This window comes from Artemia sp. Qi Xiang Cuo, chromosome 20, assembly GCF_049724085.1.
Source record: "Artemia sp. Qi Xiang Cuo chromosome 20, ASM4972408v1, whole genome shotgun sequence".
Taxonomy (NCBI): Eukaryota; Metazoa; Arthropoda; class Branchiopoda; order Anostraca; family Artemiidae; genus Artemia; species Artemia sp. Qi Xiang Cuo.
Genome location: NC_142813.1, coordinates 34,826,009 through 34,853,851, shown reverse-complemented (window position 1 = coordinate 34,853,851; position 27,843 = coordinate 34,826,009). Strand labels below are relative to the sequence as shown.

The 27,843-nt window shown below is 34.0% G+C and overlaps 1 protein-coding gene across 3 annotated transcripts in view; it reads left to right on the top strand.

Annotated features, from left to right (window-relative positions):
• LOC148940140 (uncharacterized) overlaps positions 1-27,843 on the top strand; it is a 192,452-nt gene that overhangs the window by 112,403 nt on the left and 52,206 nt on the right. For 2 of the 3 annotated variants that reach the window (XM_089105812.1, XM_089105810.1), the window contains exons 3-5: positions 14,988-15,042; positions 19,464-19,718; positions 24,708-24,768. In XM_089105812.1, coding sequence (XP_088961938.1) covers positions 14,988-15,042; positions 19,464-19,718; positions 24,708-24,768 — 371 coding nt within the window. The remainder of the gene's footprint in view (positions 1-14,987; positions 15,043-19,463; positions 19,719-24,707; positions 24,769-27,843) is intronic. The other variant, XM_089105811.1, reaches the window with a different exon arrangement.

Sequence of the window (27,843 nt, the reverse complement as noted above, 5' to 3'; positions counted from 1 at the left end):
TCCTCGGAAATCTCAAAATTTTCTATTGCTTTTTCTATTGTTTCTTGTATTTTCATATAATTTCCTAATTTCGGTGTAGTTTGGGTGTTCAATCCTGCTCCTAAAATGAAGCCCTAAGTATGTGAAAGAGTGCATGAAAGAAAAATATTATGGACCAAAATTATTAGAGAATTTTTCCAGGAAAAAAACTTCTTGAAAATTCATGGAACGATTTTGTATTCTTGAATGTCTTTTCCCCCAGGAACGAGCTTCCAGGAACTGGGTGGGTTTCCATGAATAGAAAAGTTCTTAGGAATGGGTTCGAACCAATTTTATGAATTGAGGTTTGATCTTCGTGGTTGTATTTCTTTCTCTTATTTGCTGCTACTCTACAGCGACATTCAGAGGCAAGGAAAATCTACAGAAACATGGCCTTGCTACCTTCTTACTCTAAACATAATCTACGCAATAGCATGGACTTCTAAAGAGCGACCTGGCTTCTTTTACACTATTCACGGTATTTTCCAGCCTCATTCTTTAGAACAAATGGTAGTAGAAATTTGGGATAATACTCAATCGATTGCAAATTCTGGAATCCTGACCAGTCCTCGGGTTGGAGCTCGTCCAATCACTTGTTGCACGTTTTGAGGCTTTGGTCCCACGCGCAGTTTAAAGTACTTATATATTATACCAAACACCCTCAAGAAGTGAAGTGAGGTTAATCCTAATGAAATATACCAAAACATAGTGAAAATATAGGCCTAATACTTTAGTTTATATAATAAAATAATTTGGTCTATGTATTTGTAAATTAGGGGTGGGAGAGGGTATGGGTAAAATAACCTTACCCCCACCTCCTAATGTGCAAATATATAGCCGAAATTGTACAAGTTCAATGCATTATGTCACCCGTCGTTTGTGTTTGTGGGGATTTAAGTGGTTTTATCATATCTTACATTCAGCAAACATCTCGACCGTGTTATGCATAATACATAAATACCCAATCTAACATAACCATTTTAATCAAACTGGCCAAAAAGCTTAAAAATTTCTAGTGAAAGTGTGTGCAGCCCCAGAGGATGAGTGCTAAATTATGGAAACAGCCGATTTCGAAACAAAGGATTCGTAGATACATTTTAGAAGATAGGTGGACATGTTACATCTTGTTGAGCTCAGAATGGCCCAGAGATCTTTAATCTTCATGATTAGAAAGATTAAAGAGAGACCTGGGACCTTAACTGAGGTGGCCTTGGGTCGAAGGCCCTCCAGTGTACGTTTTTTGGGGGTTTATCTATGACAATAGTTGGAGCAGAGATGCTGAATTTTGTATAACACCTTGTACGTGTCATGTGTCCTTTCTCAGGTGTGTCTGCTATTTGATTATACAGGTTTTCTTTTCATTACTATCTTTGACATTGACAATATCTCCAGAAAATTAAAATATAAGCACAAGGCAAGCTTTAGCAAATGGGTGATTACAGGGTTAAATTACATGTTTATTTGAAATAGTAGAATTGAAATTTGTTTCTTCACTTTTGTTAAGTAGGTCTCAAGTACTATCATCATGTGATAGTTATCCAAGTTACGGTTCGGTGACCAAGACATTTCATTAAGATCTGGCTCTATTCATTAACAAAGAAACCATGCCATGGGGCTAGACACTAGATGTTGCTATAGGTGTATATGACTCAGGACCCCCCAACAGTACCTCTAGCTTTGCCTGACTCCTCCGACTCTGCCTCTGACTTTATATGCAGTTTGCAACCCAACCACACACACTCCGGTCCTACTTCCCGGCTTTTGGTGTACACGAAGCAGCCCAGTGCACGTCCCTTGGATCATCCACATTCCTTAGCGTCTTTTCTTTGCACAATAAGCGAGACCAAAATGCTTCTGCACGCAACTTGAAAAGCCTCAAGGGCTGACGATTTTTTTCTTTTTGGCGCTATTGATAACCTACAGGGTATCCTATGATGTAACCTGCTGAGTACAATTAGCTCTCACGGAAACTTATTAGTGGCTACCTGATGCTACCTTCTAAACACAGATTGCCTAGTAAAAAATATTCAAAAAGAAATGGGCTTAAGTTTCAAAATTATGCAAATCTTTTTCAGATAACAATATATGAGATTTTATTGATCATTGTCTTTTAAATTGGTTTAATTTTAGCACCCAACACGAATATGATCGAGGCCAGGGCGGTTAGTTCCTCAATCAAAACATGGTAAGTGAAAGTTTAAGCTTTAAGAAACTGCAATTTCTAGTTTTGGAAAGCTTATTTGTTCCGGCCAACACTGCTGAATTTGTTGCAAAATAGTAAATCTTTGGAAGGTCTCGAGTCGATACAGGAACTGAATTTTTGGGGATTTCAAACCGAGCTTACGATGGCTTAGCTGGGCAGCCAGGGGGTGCACTTGTCGCTGGGATAACCATTTGTTTGGGTGCCATTTAGATAAATGAGTTTTTCAGTTTTTAAATTTAATCTCCAGGGCATTTTTAAGGGGAGGGGGGCAAAACTGGCGTCGCCCCTGTTGCCCTGTTGGTGGTACTGGAAACCTAAATGCGCTTCGGTGAGTTTGGACTCGAGTGCCATCTTCGTGTAAACCATTTGTGTTCAACCGTGCCAAGTTCTGTGCGCTGTCAGTCGCCAGCAAGCACGTGTGCAGTGATCCAAGGGCAGCACACATAGGAGGGTGTGTTTTTAAAACAGACAGAAATGAGCATATTGCCTAAGAAAAATATGAATTCTTAGTTTTGGGACAGGATAGGTCCTAAATGACCATTTCTGCTCCTGTCTGGTCGCTAGGGTATCCCACCATGGGCCTGAACCTTATTTTGGACTCCTAATCTACATCTAATTGTAACTACATACCTCATTATCTCACGTTCATGAAGAGATTAAGATTTATTGCGCAACCTCCCTAATACGGTATGTAATCTAATCCCCAAGATTCGTTGTAAAAGCACACTATCAGTGGGATTCAAACCTAAAACCTCCTTCGTACTAGTTAGAGCCCCCCTAGAAAAATAGTCCATAAAACCACGTCTATGGAACATCACATACAATTATCCGAGGCTGGCAATCCAGGGATTTTTACGATATAATAACTACCACTACCAGTTTAAATGCACATATTTTTCGTGGCAAAAGAATTCTTTCTTTGTTTTTATCCGAGCCCTGGTGAATTCTTACTGAATATGTGTGCGAGATACCTTTTGTTGCCAGAATAAACGTTGAAAAAAACTTTCAATTTTAAGCTCACAACTAAAAATTGAAATTAAACTAAAATTGAGATCTAGCATAGATTTTAGACATATATAGAAGCAATATTTTTTTGGAGGGGGGGGGAACTCAACTCAGAAGAAAAATTGCAAATTATATGCTAAAAATAGAAAATTAGCAATATTTTTGTTGCTGGGCCACTAGACCTCGTAGTTTTATATTACAAGGCTTTAGGTGAATGACTGACAAATAAACAGAATGAGCAAAACTGTCACCTTTTAATGTTCCTCTCAATTAACTTGTCTTTTAACTCTGTTATTGCCTTTCAGTAAATTCTTTATAATTAGTCTGGTTGTAGTAGTTTTCAGTTTTTTCTTGCTCTGGTTTTCCCGTATCTTATGGTATGTGTTGATTAGATAATTAGATGTAGCCTACTATAAAGCATAATTATGTAATGAGAGGGTGTGAAGATTTCTACAACTTAGTGAGGCATAAATCAACTTGTATAATGTACTTTAGAGTTTTTAACCTTGGCGGGGATTTTTTCAAATGGATGATAAAACTTAAGCTAGTAAAAGAGAGTTAAATTTAAATAATTAACTTAAAACTTTATTTTTACTACTCAGTTGTGTACATTGGGCTCATTTTTATATAAGTATATTTTATATGCCAAGTTTTTTTTTTTTTTTTTTTTTTTTTTTTTTTTTTTTTTTTAGCCAACTTTGCGTCTGGGGCTGCATCCAGACATTCGCAATGGAAGGGGGTTTGGGACGCAGTTACACTCACAACAACTCTGAAAATTCGATAAATACAAATTTTGTTAATGAAATGCAGGAAGAATTTTGTAATCATAGTGTTTTGTTCTGGGGAGGGGGATTAACTCAGAACATAATTAAGTAACCCGGTTAATAAGAGCTTTAGGTTTCAGATTATGGACGCATATAATTCTAAAGCTAAGTTGCCCCATGTTAAAACCTTGGGTAATAGGAAAAAAAAAACTGATTATACAACATACAAAATACGATTAAAATCTTTTACAGGAATTGATACTTGAAAAAAAAAAACCCAAATTCCACAGAAATTGTAAAGTTAATTGTGGTAAAACAGTACCTGATGGAAAATTTGGATAGATTTTGAACTCAAATAAGAAGTTCAAAGAATTGAATTGTGTGGTCTAGTAAAAATTAAAATACTGAATCTAGTAGAAACCTCAAAATTCTGATAATGTGTGGTCGCTTTGAGACAGTTGCACCATAGATTATCTATTAGGTTTCATCAGATATCTCACTCTTAGCAAAATACGTGTGCCTCAATTACATTTTCTATCTAATAAAACTAGCCCACCCGCGCAATGTCATTGGATTGGATAACGCTCTGCCCGTGCTTGGATTGGTTAACGCACCGCCCGCTCAATGTCATTGGATATCGTCAAACTCTAGAAAGCCAAATCATCTGATCGGAGTACTTTTGAGGTTTTCAAAAATATTGAAGGCAGGAATCTTTGTAAACAATAATAATCTGTGGTTCCACTATACTTCATGATTTTATGAATTGTCACTCCCGATATTATCTACTGGCCTATTCTGTTGACGACTCCATGTCAGACAAAGTAAATACAGTAATTTCACTTTAGAAATGTGACCTTTTATTATTTCACCCAATTTGCAACTCAGTTTCAGCTGGAGAAGTGGCATATTAAAGAAAATAACAAGGTCTGTCGTAGATTATCTTCCCGCTGATTTCTATTATAAAGTGATGGGAAAACCCCGGGGCTTCTCACAACTGTCACCAGACTCATATTTAGCATGGTGTATCAGAAGCTCTGTTATTATTTGCTTCTGCATCTGATTCTTAACATGGCAGCAACGACAGCTAGATTGGTATCAAATTATGCATTAAATATAGCTTATGCCGCCCCCATTGTCTTGAGAACACTGTCTTCTAATAGCGCACTTGCATGAATCTTAAAGCCAGTTCATTGTTTGTTATTATAAAGACAGACACACTACCTATTCATTAAATGGAAAAAATGAATAGTTACACCACTGCTCCTTACCATAAGCTTATGTATATGAACATTTTTCTTCCTTATCTCAGCATCTGAATTAAATTAGCCATCAATATTGAGGAACGTAGACGCTATCGTAAATAAACACGCTGTATAGGTTCGTTAGCGAGGAACCCACCCCTTCAATGTTCTAGTGGCTTAGTTATAGTTTATCTTATATTGCTACATTTTAGTGGGCAATCTTTTTTTTACTTGTTAATTATTTGCGATCATAATAGTACATGAATTCGTGACTTCGAAAAAGAAAAAACATCAGCATCTGATCATAACTTTAAAATTGGAACACTTAGTCTTCAATTTATGCTTCGGAAGTACATACCGCATTTCAAACATTATAATTTTTGGCTTAATATCTGAACTAACAACAATTTACATATTTTTCAAAACGCAAATAAAAATCGCCAACGACGCGGTAAAAGCGATCTCCTCATCTCTATACTGCCGTTACGAGGGTCAAAAAAAGAGTACCAGTTCTTGTTATCAATTGTTGTTTATTCATGTGGTCTAGATGATATTATAGACCCAGCATCGATTAACTTAATCCGCGAGAATTGAAACCACACATTTATTTGGGCAGATATATGTTTCAAAGGAGGCCAGCATTTCGGGGGGGGGGGGATTTTAAACAAACACAAAAAAATAAAACAATACCAAATATATTAGAAATGGTAGGAAAATCTGTAATTATCTAGATATTTTGGCAGGGCCGTATCCAGGACTTTGTTCGGATGGTTGTTTATTTAGGGGGGGGGGTTAAAAAATGCATAGAAAACTTATTTATATGCATTTTGTTATGTTTTTACGATTCGGATAGAAATTTATAGGGGGGGGGGGTGGTCCAAACCTCCTCCCCCCGAAAAAAGCACACATGATACAACAGACTGACTAATTGAAATTTTGATTATCGAAAACAAGGGTGACACACGTCATTTTCGAGTGTTGATGAGCTGTCGCCTATTCTGAAAAGTTCAGCTTTTATGTTTTTTGAATTTCATATGTTGATAATACTTTCCTATTTACTTTTGAAAATAATTTTTTTTAGTTTTCTTGAATTTGAGTACTTGAAACTGTTACAGTGCGGTTTTGTTGAGGAGGGAGAAAAAAAAACTTAAAAAGGTGTATGACGAAAATATGCAGAGGGCTCATGTTTGAAAAGGGGGTGGGTGAAAAAAAAAATTAAACAAATCTAAATTCCAAAGGACTCACCTAGCTTACATGCCTGTCGTGAACCATTTTTATGTAAACTGTTCAAGTTTTGCTTCTAATATTAGTTTGCTTTTTACAACAAAAATAAGTGCGATCTTTTAATTCGAATGAGGGATTCAATTCCCAATCTCGGTTTGGATGCAGTTTTACTTATATTTTCACTAATATATCTTACGAAAAAAACCCTTGAATCTCTCAAGCAAAAAAAAAAAAAAAAAGAAAAACTAACAGGCTTCAGCCCTCAGGCCCTGGTTTTCTAACCTCGTCCTACCTGCCTCCCTCTCGATGGCCCCTCATCTTATGTCCATATATATATATATATATATATATATATATATATATATATATATATATATATATATATATATATATATATATATATATATATATATATATATATATTATTATATATATTCTGTATAAACGGTCACTATTTTAACCGTGAAAACTGACTCTTGACATGTATTAATTTACATTAATTTTATGTATGACAATTTTTAATTTATTGACCTTGAAGCTTTAATATTGAAGCTTGAAACTTGCTGCTTTAATTGTTTGTGTTTTATATTGTGTTTAATTATTTGTTTCTTTTTTTTATCCTTGTTGTGTCATGACATTTTTTTTTATCCTTTTATGTCATGACATGCTCATGTTAATTCCAGCTATTGTAGTGAATAAAAATATTATATATATATATATATATATATATATATATATATATATATATATATATATATATATATATATATATATATATATATATATATATATATATATATATATATATATATATAAATATAGCCTATACTCAAATATATATATTTATTTAATATGAACTTATGATGTTTGCTGCATCCTTCATACTCTTCACCACGCTCAATTTCCAGATGAAATTCTTTTGTGAATGTGGACAACCCTCTTTGTCTCCTTAGCAGGGTTTTAAATATCACGCACATAATTTTGGCGCTTAAGGAGGGATGGGGGACAAGCGAATATATGGATTGAAAAGTGTTTGCTTTTAAAGTTTCCTAATTCAATTAACCAACATTTGTTAACTCCAGTGAATATTTCGCGGCAGTGTGCAAGTATAGTTAAAATACCGTTAAAATAACGTATTTATCGTATCTCTCATTTTAGCAAAACAAAATATGACTCGGTACCCTATGCATGCTAATTATATATTGTCTATTAATAAGACCAATCCTGTATTTATCTTCACAAACAAAAATGTTTTTTTTTCATGTTTCTTTGTTTCAGATAATTAGTCTCTATGTTCTCTCTGTTTTTACTGAAGGTCGTCATCTCGTAACTGACATTTTCCCCAGGATTTCGCGCAGTTATTATCTTACTGTCATTAGGAGTAGAATTATACAAGTCAAAAGTTAGACAAGTTAAAGGGCAAGTAAAAACAATTCGGAAAATAACAATTAGTATTTTTAGTTAAAACGGCGACGTTATCTTGTAATCAGAGCTGTTCCTAGGGGGAAGGGAGTGACTGTATCAGCTGCCCCGATGCCGCAGCTGGGGGTGGGGTGCTGTGGCTGGGGAATTGCCCTCTTTGATCTTTTTTTACTTTGATTCGTTTTTTGCTTATATTTGAGTCGGGACGGGGCGCGTGAATTAATTTTTCCTCGTGCAGCACCAACTCTAGGAGTAGTTCTTCTTGTAATGACCAAGTATTTCCTCTGTGTCGGATTTAGACTGTTTTGAAGACTGCCCAGTAACATGGTCTAAGAGCTTACTTAGGGTATGGGCATTTAGGCACATACCCCCTCTCCCGAATTTTGTGGTTGAAATTTTACAATATTACACCCTCCAATTGCTTTCTATATTTCCATATATTTTGCGTGTTCATAACAATCTTTTAACCCTTCTCCATTTCTCCCCAAAAAACCCTGCGCATACGACTGAACAGTTGTTCAATATCATAATATATTCCTTGCAATTAACAAGTTGTAAGCATTTGAGGTCATGGAATTACATCGAAAATGGTGGCAACCATGGTGTCTCGAATAAGGATAAATAAAAAAGGATACGTCTAGTAATTTTCCGTATTCCACCGATTATTGCACAGTGCAAACCAATGATTATAGATCTAAATCAAAACCAGTACGGATCCAGGGGGCGAGGGAGCGCCTCCTAACGTAGTCTAAAGTAGATTAATTTACTTAATTAACACAAGTTTGCGTTAAATAAACTTGCTCCTGAAGAACATTTTTCGGATCAAAATCTATGGCCCCCCCCCCTAAAAAATCCTGGATCCACCCCTGATCAAAACCAACGTTTTTCTTGGAATTTGTTGAAGTTTCATCGGCTAAGCACCTCAGTGAAAGAGGAAAGAGATTAACTTCCTATAATTATATGTTAAAAAAAGGTTGGTACTGTTTTACAAAGCGGTAAGCGCGCGACAATTGTATTGAAAATCACATAGGATAAAGCCCGGTACTTATACGAGACGCTGTATAAAGATAGGCATGTCGAAGGGTGTCTCACTCCGGGAACTATATTTAAACTTTTTTTTTTGGGGGTTTTGGGGGGCTAAAAGGTACCTAAGGTGGGTTGATTAGGTTAGGTTACATATTCATGATATGCTATGCTTTACCCCAACCACCCCCCCCCCCTAATGTGCATATATATAGCCCAAATTTATTTCTCAACCTATAATATTTTCATCCTATTTTGTTTTATTTCATTAGCGTTAACGAAACTTCACTTTTTGCGTGCTTACCGCTTTGTAAAACAGTACCAAAATGTTCTTCAATTCCATCGGTTTATATTGGTGACGTACTTCCGTGACATCGTTGCATCTGGGGCGTATTCCTTATTTCTGGAGAGACAAACTACCCTGTGCTTTACAAACATCATCGGTTTAATTTCGTTTGTAAAGTTTAAAGGCGAAAAAATCAAAAAATTTAATTTCAGTTGATTGATTCTCCTATGTGAAATTTTGGTACTGTTGCGCTTAATGGTACACACGAAAGAAGTAAAGTTTGGTTAATGCTAATAAAAAAATAGGATGAATATATAATAGTTTAGAAACAAATTTGGGCTATATATTTGCACCTTAGGGGGATGGGGGGTAAAGCATAGCATATATTAAATGCGTAACCTAACCTAACCTAGGTACCTCCCCCCCCCTAAACCCCAGAAAACAACCGTTTAAATATTGCAAATTTAATGAGACACGAGTCTCCATCACTGCAGTCCTTCGACAGTCTATAGCGCTGTGTACCATTAAGCACAACTGTACCGAAATTTTAAACCATTAAAAGAAACTAAAAGTCTGGAGTTACAGAATTTATTTTTATAAGTAAACTGTACTGCTCAACCTCCTAGCAGCATTTCGTGTGGAAATACAATGTCACACATAAAGATACCAGCATAGACGTTAAGTGATTTAATTCCCCAACAAATGTCATTTAACAAGTCAAGAGTCTTCAATCGTCGCAGAACCTTCACCAATAAAGACATAAGATTTTCCAGGGTGATAGTTGACTAGAAGTCGTAACTACCGCTCAAAATCAATTAAGCACCGGAAAACCATCAATTTTTGGGTGGTCCTCTCACCAGCCCATTAACTATCTATATCGTTTAACATGTCTTTGTCACTGCTCTAACTTCTCTTTTTTGAGATAATGAATTTGGGTTTCATTTTCAGCTTTATCAAACAATCCTTCCAAGTACAAGCTGTATAACCTTTTTTCAAAAAAAAATGTGATGAACTATAGGTATTATTCTTAGATTCACATTTCAAAGCTACCAAGAGCTTTTGAAGATCTTAATCGCAAAACGTGTTTCAACAGGACAAGAGCTTGGATGAATGCTACTTAATTATTTCTCATTACTGACTAGGGACTACACACTAGTCGTCTTTATATAGGTGAGAGAAATGGACGCAGGAATCTGGTGTAACTAGAGGGGTTGGGTAGAACCTCCAGGATCTGGGCCTATAAAGTGACTTATTCAAGACTTTCGCTTCAAGTTTTTTCTTATGTTTGACACTTAATTGAAATATTTCTATTCTTTTTTATGATTATTTTGTACTCAAAAGACAAATCAATAACGTTCCTGATATATGCGGTAATTCTCGCACAATTATTGTTTCCTGCTCACATGAAATCCCCTCAAAATATGGACCGTGTATAATGATGAATGCGTTTGAACCACACCAGGGGCTATCGTAAGCACATGTTTCGCGTAATTTATATATTTTTCCTTTCTATATAATATTCTCATTCGTGCTCCAAAATTTATGAAGTTTCTGAAACATACTCCTGCTTGAAAAGTTCGAGAAACCGCGTTCTATGATAGCCTATACAACCTGAAAATCTGATTGCAGGAGACATGGGAAATTTCTACTTGTAGCTACCACTTAGGCAGAGGTGATTCTAGGAGGGAAAGAGGGGCCATCTGCACCGGGCGTGGAAATTTAAGGGGTTGAAAAATTTTAAATAAATAATCTAACGGTTACAATCATATTATAATTTTGGTACTGGTACATTATACGGACACTTCTAAAAAGTCAAGTTTGGTTAATGCTAATGAAAGGAAATAAAACAAGATGACTATATAATAGTTTATAAACACATTTGGGCTATATGTTTGCACAGTAGGGAGGTGGGGGGTAAAACATACCATATATTAAATACCTAACCTAACCTAGGTAATTCCCCCCTAAACCCCAAAAAAACAACAGTTTAAATATCGTAAACGGAATGAAAACTACTCTTTGCATTCCATTTCTCAATAGCGGTCTCTTGAAAATAATGTTAATTTCTGCTCGTCTTTCATTAGTATATAAAAGTGTACGTTTAACGCACCAGTACCATAATTTTTGGATTTTATTTTTATTTAAATAAAGGGGGCAATTAGCAAAGTTCTGTTATTAAATGATTTTTTTTAATTTGTGTAAAATTTCTTGCAAGACAGGGGGGGACTTATCAAGATTTTGCACCTGGCGCAAGAGAGGCCGAACTATCACTGTGCCTAGGCCTATTATGAGCTGCCCCATTTGTCTTTGACGGTATTCCAATAAGAAATAGAAAAGGTAGGCCCAGGCTGTTACGCCGAAATTTTTTGGGGGAGGGGCAAAAAATCTTTAATAATTTGAATGTGAAGTGCTCAAAAAACCTGTGTAGGCTACTTTCTTTTGTAGGAACCTAAAAATTCCCCTGGGGTCTTATCTTGGCTCTGTTACGACTATGGGCATTGGATGCATGTCCAAGGGTTAAGGAGAAAGGCTCGGTGTACAGTACAGGAGAAGGACCTTAATGCGTGATCGGAGCACAACATTGTGTATATCTAAGACAGATAGTGCGTAGCTCCTTCATTTATGAAAGGATCACAGGTGTCTGATAAAGCTAAAATTTTCTCAGGCTTTGCTGCATGGTATTCTTTATAAGAGACAATAAAGATAGACTTTTTACTGCTTAAGATTCCATAAAATATAAAGATTGCTGTATCAAATATATTTTAAAAAAGAGATAATTAGTTTATTCAACAAGAACCCACTGTGGTTAATTTAATGACTTTTTCTAAATAGAGCACATTTTAGAATTTTTACTCAGGATGCAGATGGATAATTAAAACTTTGCTTTCAAAGCATTGAAATTTATTTGAGTGGTTCATGTTTTAGTGCCAGGTTTTTCACCATGAACTTTTTAGTATTCTTAAACACAAAGAATTCAAAGAGGCACATGTAGAATTTTGCATAACTAAAATCCATTAGCAGAGGTGCCCCTATGTCTGATATTGGTGAGGAGGGATCACAGGAATTTCACTACGTGAGGCGGGTCGGATGCATTGAAAAGATGGGTAAACTTGAATGCTTAAAGCGAACTTCTGGAGCTAAATCCATCGATTTTCTAGACAAGGGCTCCTACCCAGTGGCGGATCCGGGGGGGGGATGTCCCCCCTAGCATAGTCTACGGTAGTGTGATTTACTTAATTAAAGTCCGTTTTCCTTTATTTTGCGTTCTACATCCCCAAGTTTATCGTATCAACCTATTCCCCCCCCCCCAAAAAAAAAATCCTGGATCCACCCTTGCTCCTAACCCCTTTTTACCTGCATCTATTTTAAAATCAGCAATGACTCTTATCTCTAAACAACTTAATTTTCTTCAGTCCTGGGGAGAAGTCCGTTCAAAATCTGAAAGTCTGGTCTGGGGACAAGGGGAAGCGATGCTTTTTGCGTCAAGGACCGAAATGGCTGCTCTTGGATTCTTAAAAACTTTCACTTCTATTTCTTACAGTTCCTCCTTGTAATTGCCAGCACAGTTAGGGGAAAATTAAATATATTGTTATAAATATTTACTGGGACCAATTGGGGGGGGGGGGGTAATCCTAGTACAGCTCGTTTTGGTTATGCCTATGAACCCAGCACCAACCTTACTGATTTTATATTCACTTTGGGAAACCAGTAATCTTAGGCTACTTGTTTAGGGACGGTTGACATTTCAGGGTGGGGTATGAATTATATTAAAAATGTAATAAATCGCAAAATAATGGTAGAAATTGGATTTTTAGGAAGGAAAGGAGAACACTGACCCGAAAGCACTCCGGTATATATGCCTGTTTGACGAGACCAGAATAAAATATACTTCACCAAGGGCCGTATTATTTTCAACTAACATGTACATGCAAGGGTGGGGCGAGGGTTTTACAGAAAACAATCTTTACCAAGCGCTTCGAAATTTTGCTTATATGCATTATTGTTAGTTTTTTAAAGGTTGGACACAAATTTCAAGGGGGGGGTTCGAATCCGGTAGCACCCCCTGGATACGATCTTTTGTGCATGGTATTTGCGGAATTTTCTTTCAAAGCAATGCTATTTCAGGCACGTGAGCTTATTATGCATCTCCAATGTGTTTCTCGTGCTGCATTAATCATCTCACCGGAAAATTAGGAACCCCTACCTTCCTTCCTCTACAGATCATACTTAAAGTGATTATAAATTTATTTTTCTTTCCTAAGCATCGGCTTGTTAGGCAAATGAAACTGTGGGGATTTAAGCAATCCATAATTGTTTCTGTCCACATACCATTCAAAACACTAGATTCTTGCATGTTGAGAAAAGGCCAGGTTTTCAATCGATGCGCCCATAATTGGTATCCTGAATCAATTGAACAACAGTTACCTTTATTTTGAATACTTACTTAAACTCTGTTTTCTCAAAATAGGGGGTCCTTGACCTGGCCTTCTTTCTTTGTGTTTTTGCATAGTTAACTTTCTAGGGAGGAGGGATCTTGCCAACAAAATCCAAAAAACGGTTGATCCTACATTTTTATTGCTTATTAAATTAAATTATGACAATTTTCGGTACTTACGTATTATCCCGACCACACTCAAGAAGTTTCATTTGTTTAAAACCGGCTTTTCTGTGTGCAATCTCAGATAATCAGCTTGAAATAAACTGTTATGCAGGTATATTTTAATTAAATATTTAATATATTGAGTTGATTAAGTATTTAATTAAGTATTTAATATAATGCATTCTGGGCGGTCTACTTTCCATAATTATCTGTTTTTGTTTCCGTAATTTTGTTATTAAAGTATTATATTTTCATCCTAATTAGGTATATTTCATCATAACTAACCTAACTTTACTTCTTGAGTATGGCCGGGATAACACGTAAGTACCCAATTTTCCTATGGAAGTTATGAGTTACATTAGGTATTAAGTCAAACATAACTTATTCTAAATATGAGGATGTTTGCCCACTCCATTGCTTGTTCTTTATGGTTAAGTTTTATCGGGGGTATTTGTCTATTATAGCGACCACACCAAAGAAGTGAAGTTAGGTTAATCTAATGAAATATACCAAAATATGATGAAAATATAACACTACGATTAACAAAATTATGGAAACTACAGCAGAGATTTATGGAAAGCAGGCCGCTCAGAACGCATTATATTAAATACCTAACCTACTTTATATATTAAATATTTAATATAATAGTATGCTTGCATAGTAGTTTATCTCACTCAGGCTAAGCTAATTATCTCCGAGTGCACACATAGAAACCCGTTTTACAACAGACGAAGAACTGTCCAAATATTGGTGTGGTCACTATAATAGACAAGAACCTTATCGGGTTTTAACCTCGTTCTTTCCCATTGCCTCTTCGAGGAAGTTTAAAGGGCAGGAATATTTAGCTAAGTTCTATACCCCTCGGACAGTTACTGTGTAGAACGTTCTCCCAGCAGAAGGTCCACGCCATGCCATCTTTAAAATTATTTACAGACTTGAAGCTTTTCGCGTAGTGACATATAATTACTACTAAGGCTAGCTATACATTGTTTTTATCGATACTGTGAATCCTACTAGAAAACAAACTCAAAGTATTCAACTCATATAATCCACTGTATGAATTGTAGCTCTTACGGTAATCTTCCTGATTAGAGCAATCAATTCTATTGTAACACTTGTTTTATATATGAAGATATTGTATTTGGAATGACAAAAAAGTATATTGTCATGTTGTTTTACGACTGTATTTTTTTCTTTTCAGAAATCTTTTACGCTGATTCTGGAAGCCCTTGATTATGACACCAGTTCAGCAACAGGTGCGTGATTTTCTCATTGTTGCATCTATAATTATCACGATTCTTTGAGATATTAACTTTTTATAATTTTGTATTCTTTATTGTACTGTTGAATTTTGCTTCACTTTCAGTCGCAATATTTTATGCAAAAAAAAGTCAGAACCGGGACTCTATTCAAACTCTAGCATTTATGACCCTGTAAGCCCCCCCCCCCCCCGAGAGGGTCCTACACCTCACAGGGTTCTAAGGAAACGGTTTAGGTTTCTTTTAAGATTGTCTCACAAATGGCCCTTATACTAGCCATTTTATAGCCGTATTGTAGCTAATATTTCAAATCAAACACGTGCTTAAGAATCTATTTTAGCCAACTGGGTAAGTTCGTGAAAGCCCTCCAAAAAAGGCAATTTTTGCTTGTAAAAAAAGACAAATATAGTGGAAAATGCAATATTATGAAGATATATATGAAGATATATGAAGACACAAAAATATACGAAAATAAGACTGTAGCACCCTCCTACTGATGATAAAATTCCTAATTAAGGTGATAAAATGGCCTACACTTCTAATGATGTTCAAAACCTTAATTCAAAAACATCTAAAGAGCCAACATGCTACACTGTAAAAAATATTGTTTGAGATTCAAATAAAATTGTTTGTAATGTTTATCAACAACAAAATTGGAATTTCAACAGCTGAAATTGAATATTAAAGACCATTTTGGAATTCCATTATCCTTATTGAATAGACATGTAGAAAAGACATATATATATATATATATATATATATATATATATATATATATATATATATATATATATATATATATATATATATATATATATATATATATATATATATATATATATATATATATATATATATATATATATATATATATATATATATATATATATATATATATATATATATATATATATATATATATATATATATATATATGTCTTTACGAGCAACAATTGTATATTTATGTATGTGTGTATTTTTCCTCGAAAACGGCTCCACATTTTTCGGGAAAATTGTCGTCCTGGTATATTCTGGCCTAAAAAACGATTTAGATAGGTCAGAAGTTTGAGAAATTTTGTTAAGAGCCTTAGTTTTGGAAAAATGTATATATGTATGAGTGACGTCATTTAAGTATGCATCAGTATTGCAATGGCGTTGGCACACTTATGTTGAAAAATTTAAGATTTCCATGTATGGAGAAGTTTATATCAAATATTTTAAAGAACAAAAAACTAGTAGTTGCAAAAATATTTGTATATATTTTGACAAGGGATTACAACAATTCCAAAGCCTTAAAAAGAAAACCAAAAGTTTGAAGCATAGTAGAAATCATTGTTAGAAATTGGACTTGTTTTAATAATCAATTATCTTTGAAAAGACCGCAGTAGGGATAAATGTCAAACTGCTTCTAAAGCAAAAAACTGGTAAGTGCAAAAATATTTGCATAGATTTAGACAAAGGGTCGAAACATTTCATAGACTTTAAAAAATAAAACCAAAAGTTTGAAATTTATTAGATATCGTTGTTAGAAAAACATCATTACCGAATCTATTTTTTTATAAGTATAAGCAATGTCTTTTTGCATGAAAAAAAGTTGAAATTTTTGTTTATTCAGTTCAGAATCGCTAAAGTTTTTCATGTAAACTGCAAAAATATTTACGGTCCCTGAGTAATAATTGTAATGTTTTAATTCCAACTAGAAAAATACCTGAAAATTATAAAATCAGTTTTTTTTTTGTTTGTTTGATAAAATCAACTCGCTACGTGATTAAGCAGGTTACATAAAAAACTTACATAAGCAGGTTACAGGTTTAAACTCAATCAGTTATATAATGTCAGTAGGAAGGCTCAAAAAACAAAAATTTGCAATTATTGCAAGTGATGTTTCTCTATTTTGTCGAGGGATTACAACAATTCAAAAACCATACGAAAGAAAACCAAAAGTTTGAAGATTAGGACATATCGCTGTTAGAAATCGGACTAGCTTCAATAATCAAATATCTTTGAAAAGAGTGTAGTATGAAAAGACATTAAATTACGTAAAGAGCAAAAAAACTGGTAATTGCATAAATATTTGTATATATTTTAACCACGGATTACAACAATTCAAAAACCTTAAAAAAGAAAACGTTTAGAACGCATCCAGTTATATAGTGTCAGTAGGAAGGCCCAAAAAACGAAAATTTGCAATTACTACAAATGATGATTCTCTGTTTTGGCAAGGGATTACAACAATTCAAAAACTTTAAAAAAGAAACCAAAAGTTTGAAGCTTAGTACATATCGTTGATAGAAATCGGACTAGCGTCAATAATCAAATATCTTTGAACAGACTGCAGTATGAAAATACATTAAATTGCGGAAAGAGCAAAAACTGATAATTGCAAAAATATTTGTATATTTTTTAGCAAGGGATTACAACAATTCAAAAACATCAAAAAAGAAAACCAAAACTCTGAAGCTTACTAGATACTGTTGTTAGAAATCGGACATGCTTTAATAATCAAATATCTTTTTATCTTCAAAAAGACTTAGTATGAAAATACAGCAAATTGTTTGCGATTAAAGGACAAATGACAGATGAGAGTCCATATATAAAAGCCTGCCGCGTACTGAGTGCCGGGCCCGACGGATAGTAATAGCAAAAATATTTTTATATATTTTAACAAGGGATTACAACAATTCAAAAACCTCAAAAAGAAAACAAAAAGTTTGAAGCTTAGTCGATATCGTTGATAGAAATCGGACTTGCTTTAATAATCAAATATCTTTGAATTGACCTCAGTATGAAAAGACAGCAAATTGTCTGGAGTTAGAAGACAAGCGACAACGAGAATCCATACATAGATGCCTGTCGCGTGCCGAGTACCGGGGCTATATTATGAGTAATAATACCACTAGGGTGCCCAAAGTTGCCCTGGAGACAGTAATATCAAGTCTTTGCAAGACAAGGAAGAACAAATGCTGGATTACTGTAAGAGTAGCATTTATAATCTGTGCCAATTGAATGGGTAGTGAGTTTTGGCGCTGCCTTTTAACAGGACCTCGCTGCACCACTTCAATGTTCAATATAAAGTAAAACTCTTTAGAAAAAAGGGATTCCAAGCGTATAGTTGCAAGCTTACTGGGGGATGAGGGGTTAGAGACACACCCAAAATTTGCTTTGGGGGAGGGCTAAATCCCCTCATATATCTCTTCAATGGGTTCTACAAGATCAAAATGTATTCCCTCTTTGTGCCCAAGAATCGGGTTTAAGTGAACATGACGAACCCCATCCGCCTCGAGAAAAACAAAAATTTTGCTCTTTTGTGCCAAATTTCAAGCTCTTTTGAAAAAAATCAAGCTCTTTTGCGGACCTGAAGAATGGCCCACATGACGTTATTAAAGAACTGCGAAAATATTAAGTTGCAACAATCTTAATATTGGCAATACAATAGACTGGCTAGCATATATTAAGCGTGCATATGGAGACAAAGATTCAAAAATCCAGAAGTGATCCTTGAATTAGAGTTGTTGGCCATTAAATTCCTTTTTTTTATGAAATACATCTAAAAAACCGATAATCAGCTTTCGACGACAGCATAAACAAGGCTATGTCCACATGGCAAGAACTTTTACGCATTGATGGAAATCATGCTGTGACCCAAAAGAACCTTTCGGGACGGATCGGGAGCGAGGGGTGAAGTGGTACTCTCAAATTCAATACTAACAAACTTTATCTTCCGGAAAGCACTAGGATGGCTGAGAGTGTGCCCTCTTTTAAAAATGAGATAGAGACGGTCTTGATGAGGCCGGAGGGGTGAGGGAGGGGGACTGTTAACTGGAAGTATTGGTTTGCGGTTCCCACGAGGTTTATGTTTTATTTATTTTGTAGAATTGCAATTTTCTTCTTTTTTTTGTTTTTCCCAATATATATGTAGCAAGTGAGTAAAATATTGAGTCGTACCACAAACAAATCTGTACAGATTTTCACGTGGTAGGTCTGTTCGATATGATTTTTTTGTGAATATTATCTATTAAGAATGTTTAATAATGTGAATAATATCTTTAATAAAAATTAATTTCTCTCTAAACCGAAAACGAACATATTTTTCTGAAAGGGGAACAAAACAGTTTTATTCACTATGTTTCCTCCCTCCCAAAAAAGAAATAGAAACACCTTCTTGTAAAATTTTACCTAGATAGTAATTTTGTGAGGCTTTCCTGACCTTTTTGAATTACATATAGGGCCACCACCCTCCTGCTCTCTCAAATAGTCCTCCTGGCAAATAAACTGAAATTAAAAAAAAAAAAAAAACTGGACAAATTATCATTCTATTTAAGGTATAACACAGACTAATCAATTGCAAAGACTAATGAGTCGACGCCCTATGACTTAGCGGTAAAAAACTAGGTTTATTGATTGGTTTTTAATTACAGCCATCTCAAGACTTATTGAACAGACAATATACTCAGGGCTGTTACTTCCAAGTGGTGAGTGGCACACATTGGTCCACAACGGCAGAGTTGCGACGTTTACCTACAGGGTCAGGGTCCAGTGTGATGAGTACTATTACGATGAGACGTGTATGACTTTGTGTCGGCCTCGAAATGATATTTTTGGCCATTTTATTTGCACAGAAAACGGTAAAAAAGCCTGCTTGGAAGGATGGGAAGGACCAAACTGTAATACTGGTAAGAATTATTTTCATTTGTTTTATATATATATATATATATATATATATATATATATATATATATATATATATATATATATATATATATATATATATATATATACATATATATATATACGTATATATATATATATATATATATATATATATATATATATATATATATTTTATATATATATATATTAATTCATTATTTTCTTTAATAATAGTCATTTTTTAAAATTTGTTTATTTTATTTTTATTATATTACTTTATTAGCGTATTATATGTTTGTTCTATAATATTTTAGTTGTTTATATTTATTTATAATTTACAATATATATTCTATTTACTATTTATTTATATGTATTGTATTTATTCAATTTATTGTATAGTAAAAGAACTCAAAACTTATTGTATGTAATATATATATATATATATATATATATATATATATATATATATATATATATATATATATATATATATATATATATATATATATATATATATATATATATATGTATATATATATATATGTATATATATATATATATATATATATATATATATATATATATATATATATATATATATATGTATATATATGTATATATATATATATATACACACACACACACACACAATATATATATATATATATATATATATATATATATATATATATATATATATATATATATATATATATATATATATATAATAAGCCATTTAACCAAATACAAGTAAAATTAATATGCAAATTTTTTTTTAATTATTCATGTACGGTGAGCCAAAATCAAAACCTGCATTAATTCAAAAACGTTCAAAAATTAAACAAAAAAAACAAGTTTTTTTTTAACTGAAAGTAAGGAACGACGTTAAAACTTAAAACGAACAGAAATTATTCCGTATATGGATGTCCCCTCCTCAATGCCTCGCTCTTTACGCTAAAGTTGACTTTCTCACAACTCTATTTTTTTAAACAATAAAAAAGTTTAGCGTAAAGAGCGAGGCGTTGATGGAGCACCTCTTTCATATACGGAATAATTGCTGTTCGTTTTAAGTTTTAACGTCGTTCCTTACTTTCAGTTTAAAAAAAAACTTGTTTTTTTATTTAATTCCAGAAAAACTGAAGAGTACGGCTAAAGAGTAACTGCCCATAGCACCATAGCTAAGCTATTTTGGCTCCAAGGATCCTACAATTCTAAGTTTTGAGTTCTTTTACTATACAATAAATTGAATAAATACAATACATATAAATAAATAGTAAATAGAATATATATTGTAAATTATAAATAAATATAAACAACTAGAATATTATAGAACAAACATATAATACGCTAATAAAGTAATATAATAAAAATAAAATAAACAAATTTTAAAAAATGACTATTATTAAAGAAAATAATGAATTAATATATATATATATATATATATATATATATATATATATATATATATATATATATATATATATATATATATATATATATATATATATATTAATTCATTATTTTCTTTAATAATAGTCATTTTTTAAAATTTGTTTATTTTATTTTTATTATATTACTTTATTAGCGTATTATATGTTTGTTCTATAATATTCTAGTTGTTTATATTTATTTATAATTTACAATATATATTCTATTTACTATTTATTTATATGTATTGTATTTATTCAATTTATTGTATAGTAAAAGAACTCAAAACTTAGAATTGTAGGATCCTTGGAGCCAAAAATAGCTTAGCTATGGTGCTATGGGCAGTTACTCTTTAGCCGTACTCTTCAGCTCTTCTGGAATTAAATAAAAAAAACAAGTTTTTTTAAACTGAAAGTAAGGAACGACGTTAAAACTTAAAACGAACAGCAATTATTCCGTATATGAAAGTGGCTGTCCCCTCCTCAACGCCTCGCTCTTTACGCTAAACTTTTTTATTGTTTAAAAAAATAGAGTTGTGAGAAAGTCAACTTTAGCGTAAAGAGCGAGGCGTTGAGGAGGGGACATCCATATACCGAATAATTTCTGTTCGTTTTAAGTTTTAACGTCGTTCCTTACTTTCAGTTAAAAAAAAACTTGTTTTTTTTATTTAATTTTTGAACGTTTTTGAATTAATGCAGGTTTTGATTTTGGCTCACCGTACATGAATAATTAAAACAAAATTTTCATATTAATTTTACTTGTATTTGGTTAAATGGCTTCCTTGAAACTTGTTTAATTTCATTTACGAACGTTTTTATTAGTAATAAATATACGTAGCTTACGAATTAACTTACGTAACAAACTTCTAGATTCATATATTTTTAATACGTATATTAGGGGGTTCGCCCCCTAGTCAATACCTTGCTCTTTAAGCTAAATTTCGAATTTTGTTCCAATTCTTTAAAAATGACCCCTTAATCACAAAGGCAAATATAAACAAATTAGAAGAAACAGCTCTTATGAAAGTACTTAAAAACCATAAATTTCAGCCCTCCCCCCGGGACTTCGGAAGATTAAGTTATTCTAAAAGACATAGTTATCGTATTTTCGACCATGCTGAACAAAATGGCTATCTCAAAATTTTGATCTGGTGACTTCGGGAAAAAAATGAGCGTGGGAGGGGGCCTAGTTGCCCTCCATTTTTTGGTCACTTAAAAAGGGCACTAGAACTTTTAATTACGGTTCGAACGAGCCCTCCTACGATATTCTAGGACCACTGGGTCGATACGATCACCCCTGGGAAAAAAAACAACAAAAAAAACAAATAAACACGCATCCGTGATCTTTTTTCTAGCAAAAAAAAAGCAGATTCCACATTTTTGTAGATAGGAGCTTGAAACCTCTATAACAGGGTTCCCTGATACGCTAAATATGATGGTGTGATTTTCATTAAGGTTTTAATGCTTTTAGGGGGTCTTTCCCCCTTTTTTCGAAAATCAGCCAAATTTTCTCAGGCGCGAAAGTTTTGATGGGTAGGGCTAAACTTGATGAAACTTATATATTTGAAATCAGCATTAAAATTTGATTCTTTTGATGTATCTATTGGTATCAAAATCCCGTTTTCTAGAGTTTCTGTTACCACGAACTGTTAAATGAGTTTGAAGGAGATACTCAAATGGAGATTAATTTAAATAGGGATTTAGGGAATATTCATTAAATTCTTTATGCACAAATTTAATTAAAAATCATCTAACAAAATATTTTACTAAACCAATAGACAATAGTAGCGAACCTGTTACAAAAAGGCCTTGAAGGCTGTCTGCCAAAAAAGCAAGATTAGCTTTGAAAGCTTGTATTTAATTATTTTATTTCGTTTGAACGAATTTTATCATCTCATATCACTTTTTCAATCAGTCATGGTTGGACTTCGTTGAAGTAATGATGCTAGGTCAGTTTGAAAGTTTTAAAAAACATTTTTAGTTTCAAAGCTCTCATTTTAATGTAGGTTTTATATATATATTTTTTTGCTGGTGTTGTGCTGAGGACGGCCCTTGTACATAGGGTCGAAATATTCATTGAATTGAGATCTACTGTCTTGAGAAAATTTGTTCTATTGTTTCTAAGTGTGTTAGTTTCTTCAGAAACTCGCTTCCACGTAGAAACAAGTAAGCTAAGACAAATAAGTGTGCAGCTAAATTCCGACAAAAGACGGTGACTTTCTCATTCCCCCCCCCCTAGTTGCCCAGAGGCTTTTCCCATTGAAAAATCCTCAGCTAAGAAGTTTCTAGTGAACATAATCTTCATGATAGAGGAAGTGGCACCAATTAGGGAGGCGGAAGTAAGGGGGATTTTGCGCCCACACCCTTCAATATTTGCTTGCCCCCCTGGCTTGCGAAAAATCAACGTTTTTGGGTATTTTCATTGTCACTTGAAAAATTGAAAAAAAATTGCTCCCCCCATACATTTTAAAAATAAATTCCCCTCCCCCTAACTTTTTCGTACATTGCGCCATTGGATAGAGGATGCTGTGGTTAGGTATGGTGACGATAAAAATTTCACAAATTGTTTCAAGTGGAAATAGTTTTGTACAATAGTTACCTTTTCTCTTTTTTCCTTGTGAAGCTACATAGCCTATGCTTAAAGAGGGGGTCTGTTTTGGGAGGCTATACCCTTTTCTATTGGTCTAGGAATGCATCGTGCGGATGCATTTATCCTTCTTCCCCTATTTTAGACCACAATATGACTACAGCTCCCCTTAAAAGTCAGCAATCTCCATAGATCAATTTCTGTTGAAGCCCTTCCACACTGCTTATCTACCAATCCTACATACGCTGGTGATACATCTTCCTCTATTTGTCAGTCATGGTACGCCTGTCGTCATACTCAATACGCATTAATACCAGGAGTAACAAAAGGAGGAAAAGAAATCCACAGTGAACTACAAGAAACAGAAAATGAAATAAGTACAAAAATTAGTCAAGGTTCATGTTCTATAATGGCTTAGAAAAAAAAATTTATTTTCGTAAGTTAAAACGTGCCAGTGTTTTTTTTTTCAAAACTGATTTCTCAAATGTCTTTGTTGAAAATGGACACCACTAAGAACTTGTAATCGGGGAGGGGGAGGGGAATGAGGCCTTAAAGAATTTAAGAACATTATTTTGCCAAAAACAACTGCCATGCCTTTTCGAATACCGAGGATATCTCGAAATCTTGTTCGAAATCTTGAACTTTAGCACGTTTTTAATCTTCCAGGGAGAGAGGAAAGGGGGGGGGGGTGATAAATGGGTATTGTAGGTGCCCATTGTGTTTCAAAATTCCAAGTATTTATTTGTGTTCAGTTTCTGGGTGGCTACTGGTGGCAGAAGAAAAAGAAAAAAAGTTTAATTGGCAAGTGACATTCAAAGTCTCGTGTGAGCGAGAGGGTGGGGGTGTCCAGTTGATCTGAGCTATAATTTCTTTTTACGGACAGACAAGGACAGCTGATTTCCCTCTACTTTTTAAAATATGAAATATATATGTATATACACCATACACAATTAAATATTTTCGAATTGCAGGTTATAAATGTTTTCTTCTTTTTCTAGCAATTTGCAAAGAAGGCTGCCATCCAACGAACGGCCGGTGTGACGCCCAAGGACATTGCAGGTAAGCTAGGAATCAAGTATTTAATCGTTCTAATCTTAAAAATGAAAGCCTCAGCAGGTTTAATGATCTCAGTTTATGATTGTCATATAACATGCAGAAAGGATTAGTTTTTTTTTGTTAGCCAATGTCTTCAAAAGAATTTTTGTCAAGATTAAAACTGGCGGCTTTAGAACAGCATTGTCTAGTTGAGCAAAAACAGGACATAAAAAACTGCGATAAGGACATATACTACTTGAATTCCTGTTTAATTAAGGTTTTTGTCATTGAAATGGACAATTTATTTTCTAGAAATTAACTTGATACCCTGTATTAATAATTATTAGAATAGTAATTTAGTGTTGATATTGTCTTCCAGTCAAGATAATTAAGTTCCACTTAATGTTAGCTGTGTCTTCTAAAGCTTTGCAATTCCAACTGTAAAATACAGACCTGTTATTGTGATTCCTCTAACTGGCGATGAGACAAAGGCTGCCTAGCCCGACGTGACATTAAAAAGCTGCTTGAACAAGGGCAGCCATTGGGCTCAGCGTGTGGTCGAATAAATTCTAACCGCGCCTTGTCCCACTAGTAAAAGCTTCTGAAACTCCCCAAGCAGCTCAAAGTCTTTTCTAACGACGTCATTCCAAGATTTTATCTGGCCACCTAGTTTCTTTTCCATGAAAATGGAAAAAGGGCTGCTAATAATGCTCTGCCTGTCGGGGTTCCAAACGGGCTCCTTATCGCGTGGGTTAGCGACTTGAGACGTCTTTAACTGATCAGGGTGGAAACGGCTAGCTCTTGTTTGCATATTTTCATCAGCCTTTGCTTGCTGATTCTTTTTGGCAGCCTTATTAACCCTTATAAAGTTTCAAAGTGTAAATCTGAAGATCCTTTGTCAGCTTAACGTGCCCTGCCCTACGTAAAGCGCCCAATCCACTGGAGAGCGAGAATGAGGTTTTAAGCGTTTTTCAGGAATGGTTTTGTCGTATATAAATGTAGACATATCTGTAAAACTAGCTTGCAAATGAACAGCATGGCTTAACTTTGGCGCATAGAACGTATTATGTCAGGTATTCTTTAAGTCAGATATATTGCAATGTTTTATAGCCTTTGTCTACCCATCTTGGTCAGTTGTTTCTCATATCATGACTTGCAACATTCATCTGCGTTGCTACTATAATAAAACAAAATGCAAGAGGTAGGGGGTACACAGATTTGTCCCCAGTTTGGACACTCAGCAGCTCTAGCAAAACCAGTTGTATTGGATCCACACCCATGTGATGAGAAATATGTGAGAGATAAGTAACCTATATATTGTGCAGGGGTTCGAGGCATTTAATTCATTTTAAGGTTACATTATGGTATGAAAGTTGAGAGATAGCTTTTCACTGAAAGTATGAAAGTTGAGAGTGCACTCGAAATAGCTTTTCACTTTTTATCTTAATTCCTATATAAATTTGACAGAACACCATTCAGATAGGAATGGACTGACAGAAATGGATTTACTTTGACAGTCTACATTCAAAACCAATCATTTTTGAAAATTTTTCTGAATAGTTTGTGAAAAAGGGATATTATGTAAAAATGATGATGAGTGTTGAGTTTAGAATCAGGATAAATCTAAAAGATGTCTAATCGTTTTCCAATTTTCAACAATCCATACAGTAGGGCCATACAACATGAGCGTATAATGAATTCATCTCAAAATTCTGCTTGGTAGAGGTCTTGGCCGAAATCTCTGTTCTTTTTCTATTTTCTTTACTGGCTCAAAAAACCTCCTTTTTGTTCATTTTTATGTTATTATTCTGTCTAGCAGTGTGGTCTCAGAACTTTTTTTGTTTACTTTGTTTATTTTACTTGTAGACCCATTTTAATTTATATGCTGAATTTCTTTTAAGGTATAGACAGATAGATAGATGGATCAGTGTATTCTAAAAGTCGAGGAACCATATACAAAACATATATACAAAACAAGGAAATCACCAATAATACAATTTATAAGGAACACAGAAACAGAATACAAAACGAAAAATACCTAATGTAGAGACAAAATAACATAATCGCGTAAACTGTTTCTTTTTTCCAAACATTTATATATGTATATATATATATATGTATAAATATATACATATATATATATACATATATATACATATATATATATATATATATATATATATATATATATATATATATATATATATATATATATATATATATATATATATATATATATATATATATATATATATATATATATATATATATATATATATATATATATATATATATATATACCAGCTCGAGTTAGTGCTGTTGGGTTTCTACTACTAAGAATGTCAGGAATCTGCAAAGCAATCCTACATAGATATTTTGCCCTGAAATCAGAAAGAACTGGTTGCTCCCGGAGCAACCAGTCTTCGTCGGAGAAAATGGTCCAAATCTTCGTCACCCTCCATACAGAGGGGACAAGCATATCAGGAATCATATAGACGTAGACGTAGATATAGACATATTTCATTAAACTTACTCTTTTTAGCACTAAAAGCACTAATACCGAGGGTTTTTAAAAATACGAAAAAATTAAATAACAAAAGCGACAACAAAAAATGAATAAAACCATACTACTTTTCTGAAAATTTGTTCACGATGTCTGTTAAAAAGGGGACAAAGGAATGCTGGTAGCGAGTCGTATGGCATTTCACTGGGTTGAGCTTGTATTGTCTCCGGGTACGGGACGTAAGGGGGCTAGGGGGGGCTGGATCGTTCTGTGTTTGCTGCTCCGGAGATGTAAATAGCCGAAGTGGAAAATAAGTCTCGGCGGGTTTTTAAAACGCGACTCGAGGCCAAGAACCTTAAGTGCATTGTCATAAGTAGTGAAGGCCTGACCCAGCCTAATCTTACAAGCCCGTATTTGAATAGCTTCGATATCTTGACACATCCCACCACTCAACTGAACACTAGGGCCCCACACTGGGCACGCATATTCAATGATGTGTAGGATACAAGTCTTGAAGGCCAGCTTCATGGAATTCACACTGAATCCGAACCGCTTCATGGTAGCCATTGACTGCAGCGCTGCATACCCTTTTCGCA